General features: G+C 37.6%; 1 protein-coding gene across 1 annotated transcript; it reads left to right on the forward strand.

Annotated features, from left to right (window-relative positions):
* Positions 1 to 1,389: 1,389 nt before the first annotated feature.
* LOC132309312 (uncharacterized) lies at positions 1,390 to 1,776 on the forward strand. The gene has a single exon (XM_059807627.1). It carries the CDS (start codon positions 1,390 to 1,392, stop codon positions 1,774 to 1,776), a length of 387 nt encoding a protein of 128 aa, XP_059663610.1.
* The last annotated feature ends 3,369 nt before the right edge of the window (positions 1,777 to 5,145 follow it).

Raw genomic sequence — 5,145 nt, forward strand, 5'->3', positions numbered from 1 at the left:
CGCAGTGCGTCCACAAAATTGGAGAAAAGCCATCATGTTTCACCAAAAAATCGATTTATCTGAATTCGAATTTGAATTAGCACTCGAGAGCGTAACTACAGCTCTGGAAACACAAGCTTCGAGTGCATTCTTGAACGAATGAACACAATTAGAGACCGTTGGATAAATGAGGTAATTGATCACATCCGTTGGATCGGATATTGACCGATCAAGCTCGAAATCGAATTCGTTCTCTAGCAAGTGAGCGGCGGTGTTGTCTTCAAGGAAGTGGTGGATGAGATCGGAGAGGCAGGTTGATTCGTTGTTGTCTTGGGAACTTTGTTCACTGTAAATGTTGAAATGTGTATGATTCAATCTTTACTCACAAAAACACTCTTCGTCAAAGGCAACTTCAATAAATTTAATTCAGAAATCTCAATTTCTTTCAAAGTAAAAAATACACAGAGGCCGAATCCAAAGCCAAAAGAGGGATCCTAAAGACCCTAAGAGAATAGTTCCACCCACTTCGGATCCTCGTGTCCCGACCATTGTCCCAAAACATCCACATACATAGATACACTTCCAAAATAACATCCATACAATACAATAATTCAAATTACATCATTTAACTTCATATCATCCCAAAACTCCTGGTTGTTTTGAGCCAATTCGTCATGAAATTGAACTTTTCTTGCAAAATGTGTTACATTGTTCTCTTTAGGCAAACTTTTTGAAGTCAAATGTTCCGATGTTGCATAATAAGTTTGAATTCTACCTAAATGTACAACTTCAAAAGTGAATTCTAAACATGCTAACACAATACAAGAAATTTGACCTTTTACAAAAAGCTATTTGCGTTACTTTCCAAGTTGTAAAGCTATTTACAAAAAGCTATTTACGTTACTTTACAAAAAGCCATTCCCGATGTCACATGGCAAGAAGTATATTTTGGTAGGGGTGGATTACATCTCCAAGTGGGTAGAAGCAGTGGCAACAACGACTAATGATTACAAGGTGGTGGTCGAATTTCTTCAAAGCAATATTTTCAGTTGGTTTGGAATGCCAAGGGCTGTAATCAGCAATGGTGGAAAGTATTTTTGTAATCGCTTTCTTCGAGTCTTATTTCAGAAATATGCTATCTCTCACAAGGTAGGTACTTCTTACCACCCTCAGACAAGCGGTCAAGTAGAGATTTCAAATCACAAGATCAAACATATCCTTGAGAAGACGGTTCGACCGGATCGAAAGGATTAGTCATTGCATCTCAATAATGCTTTATGGGTGTATCATACCGCATTCAAGACACCAATTGGGATGTCGTCATATCGCTTGGTCTTCGGGAAAGCATGTCATTTACCTGTGTAATTGGAGCATAAAGCTTTTTGGGCCGTGAAAAAATTGAACTTCGACATGAGTCAAGCTGGGGCCAAGAGGAAGTTGCAGTTAAGTGAATTAGAAGAACTTCGCAATGATGCTTACGAAAGCGCAAGAATTTACAAAGCTAGAACCAAGGTGTTTCATGATAAGCACATTGTGAGAAAATCTATCGAGCCAGGTAACAAAGTCTGGTTGTTCAACTCCAAGCTGAAGCTATTTCCAGGGAAATTGCGCTCAAGATGGGATAGTCCATACCAAGTTCAAACGGTAACCCCTCATGGGGCTATCACTATTTTTGACCCAAAGAAAGGCAAGACAATACAAGTAAATGGTCAGAGATTGAAGCAATACATTAAAGATTCTGTGCCTACAAAAGGTGTTGAATCTGTCACTTTGGCTGATCCCATTTACTCCACCTAATCATCTAGGTATCACGTCGCCTACCAACATTAAATATAGGAATTGTAGATAAGATTATGTTTTTATTTTTATTTTTATCTTTTGTTATTTTTCTTTCTCTCTAAAATTTTATCTTTTGTTTTAGTAGATTAGGAGGATTTAATTTGTTTTGTAGAGCTTTTAGTTACTTGTGCAGGTTTACAAGTTATGCTTGTTTCGAAGAAAAAAAAAAAAAAAAATCGTGGCATACTAAGAAAAAGAGGCTGATTGGAGCAGAACAGTGCATTTTTTGGGTCCAAACATCAACCAAACCGCCTACGGCTGTTTCCACAGCGTAGATCTCGAAAAAATACCCAAAATGAAAAAAGAAAAAAAAAAAAAAAAAATGGTCCAAAATGGACCTCCGATGCCAAAGTTATGGCTGTTTGAAGTTTGCATTCTAAAAAAAAAAAAAAACAATTAGAACTACAAGCAAGTTCGGGTGACCATCGCCCGAATGGAATTTCTGGAGAAGCCCAAGCAAGTCCGGGCGATCGATCACCCGACCCATGGGCGACCATCGCCCGATGGCGAGAAAAAGGAAGCTGACAAGCAGGTCCAGGCGATCGATCGCCCGGCCCATGGGCGACCATCGCCCAGGTTATTTTTTCGGTTACTTCTGAAGGAAAAAAAAAAAAAAAAATTACAAGAAAAGAACAAGGGGCAGTAATTCAAAGGTAGTGGCGGCTTTAGGCAAATTTGGCTTCTTCTCTCAACCATATCTCCCCTATTCCTAAACCAACTACACTGTCCATCACTACTTTCCTTATCATTTCCCACCTTTGATCCTTATATATATATATATATCCATCCAATTCCATCATTCCATCCCACTATCCATAAACAAAAAAAAATTCGCCTACCCAAATTTCTCCACACCCATTAGAACACCATCACCATCCTAATTTCCTTTCTTCCATTCAATCTTCCATGAGGTGGCCAACTCTTCGAGATACCATAGATGAGTGGTGGCATGAGCGCAAACTTAATTATGAAGTGGGCTTTGACATCGAATTCCTTAATGCATGCATTCCAGAAACTCAATGGCCCATTGTAGATTTACAACGCCGGCGAGTTGAATGCCTTTTTGAGCCGGCTGGTAAACTCATGTACCCCAGACTAGTCAAGGTGTTTTATCAAAATCTTCATTCCAATCCAGATGAACGGGGAGCACTAGTGTCATCCGTTGATGGTACTATAATTCGCATTACTCCTTCGATGATTGCCATGGCTTTAGGATGTCCACATCAATGCCCGACTGATTTGGAGTCAATGTTCACTCCGATGTCAGACGTCCCCATTAGACTAACGATTAGTCGCCTTGCTGCAAATTGTTTCTCTGGCTCCAAATATAATTCTACTGCTAAATCATCTCTGCCATTACACCTATGGTTCGTCGATGCCATACTTTTACACAATGTATGTCCTCTTACTCATCAATCTGAGCGTCATCAAGATTTCTTCGTGCTTTATATGCCATCCATTTTGGCCATTGGATATCTTTTCCAGAAATCATCTATGGGCAGCTTAAAAATTTTTATGATTTGGTGATCAAGCAAACTCCAAAAAAAGAAAAAGATTGGAAGTTTCCTTTACCATTCTTTATTATTCGACAGCTAACTTTTCAGGGCTACACTATTGCTACCGATGAGTTCTCTTCTGTGCGCAATGATTGCTATGGTGAGGTTGATTGGAATCGCAGCGGATCTTACATGACATTAAAGGTGGTTGCTGCACCTGGAGAACCGGCTCGCCCAATTATACAGGGTGAACAAGTTTTTCCTATTCATCCAAGTCAATTGGCTATTAGACAGGTCATTGAAGATGAGTCGGCTGATGAACCCCATGATGAGCCTATGGCAGAGGCAACCAGTGCTGTTGAGGATGACACTGATGAGCATCCCTATGACTATTTGGTTGGTGAGGTGACCCAACTTCGATCTGAAGTTCAAGTAATCCATCAGGAGCAGAGGATGATTCTTGAGGAACAAAGGATGATTCGTCAAGATTAAAGATCAATGATGGACATGATGCGTGCGGTTATGATTCATAACGGGCTTAATCTCGATGCTCCACCGCCTCCATTTTAGCTACCATGTTAAGTGCTTTCGTTCTTTGTTTTTATTCTCCTTTGTTTTTATTTTTTATTTTTAGTTATGATATTAGCTATCCTGTTAAGTGATTCTATTTTCTTTTGCCCAGTGAGGACACTGTCCAATTTAAGTTTGGGAGCATAACATTTACTCTAGTTGTATTAAAGTACTCTAGTTGTTACATATTTTTTACTCTAGTTGTTACATATAAATATATATATATTTTTAAAAAATATTAAAATTAGAAATATTTAAAAAAAAAAAATCCAATTCTTTTTCTTTGGCATATTGACTTTAATTCAAGTATTTGTGAATTGTTAAGGGGATTAAGACACTTACGTACTTTTTATAAAAAATTTCTGAGATCGTCTTGAATCCCTAATTTTCGTGCTTTATTTTATGTGGGTTCCATTATCTATTATGATAGGAATTTTAGTAATTATTGGTCCCTGATGGATTTCACACGCACACTAGAATTCTATCTATGGGTATTTGTATTGTTAGTTGAATTCTGATGACTATGGATGGATATAAATTGGTGAACTTTGAAGGTTATTACTATGGCAGAGATATTAAATATATATATATATATATATATATATATATATTTATATATTTATTTATTTATTTATTTATTTCGTAACCCTTTCATGGAGTAATCGGGGCTCATGTCTCATATGCATAGAGTGCTCGCGTAAAGAAGTAGGGGTAAGGATAAAGAAAAAAAAAACAGAAAGAAAAAAATAAATAATATTTTGCCATAGAAACTAATTTGAGAAGGGATCTGAGGAATTGAAGTATAGAAGTTGGGTTCAATTGAAAAGACATTACTACATAGGTAATTTGTTAGTGCACAAATTTCACAACATTGGGGATTGATTTTGCTATTGTTCTTGTTATATAAGTGTGTGGGAAACATTGGGGTGAAGTATGAAACTAGGGACTAAGGAGTATAGTCAGATGATAATTTTTAAAGTACTTTTGTGTAGTCTTCCCCTTGATTATTATGATGATATGAGAATAAGTTGATTGCCAGAGGATTAAATTGTGTTGTATGTTTGTGGGTATCGTCTTTGGAAACCCTCACGAGACTTCACTCGTCCACTAGGGGTAACCTAGGGGTTTAAAAGACTTGTTGCATGTGCTAAATGCAATCGTGATTCCCACGAAAGCGGCATTTATGCTTTCTTTAGTTTGATTGCTATGGGACTAGCAATATGTAAGTTTGGGGGTGTGTTAGGCGCTGAATGTTATTCAT

This window comes from Cornus florida, unplaced genomic scaffold, assembly GCF_030987335.1.
Source record: "Cornus florida cultivar Cherokee Brave unplaced genomic scaffold, ASM3098733v1 CherokeeBrave_3.0.0_Hap2_Chr05, whole genome shotgun sequence".
Lineage (NCBI taxonomy): Eukaryota > Viridiplantae > Streptophyta > Magnoliopsida > Cornales > Cornaceae > Cornus > Cornus florida.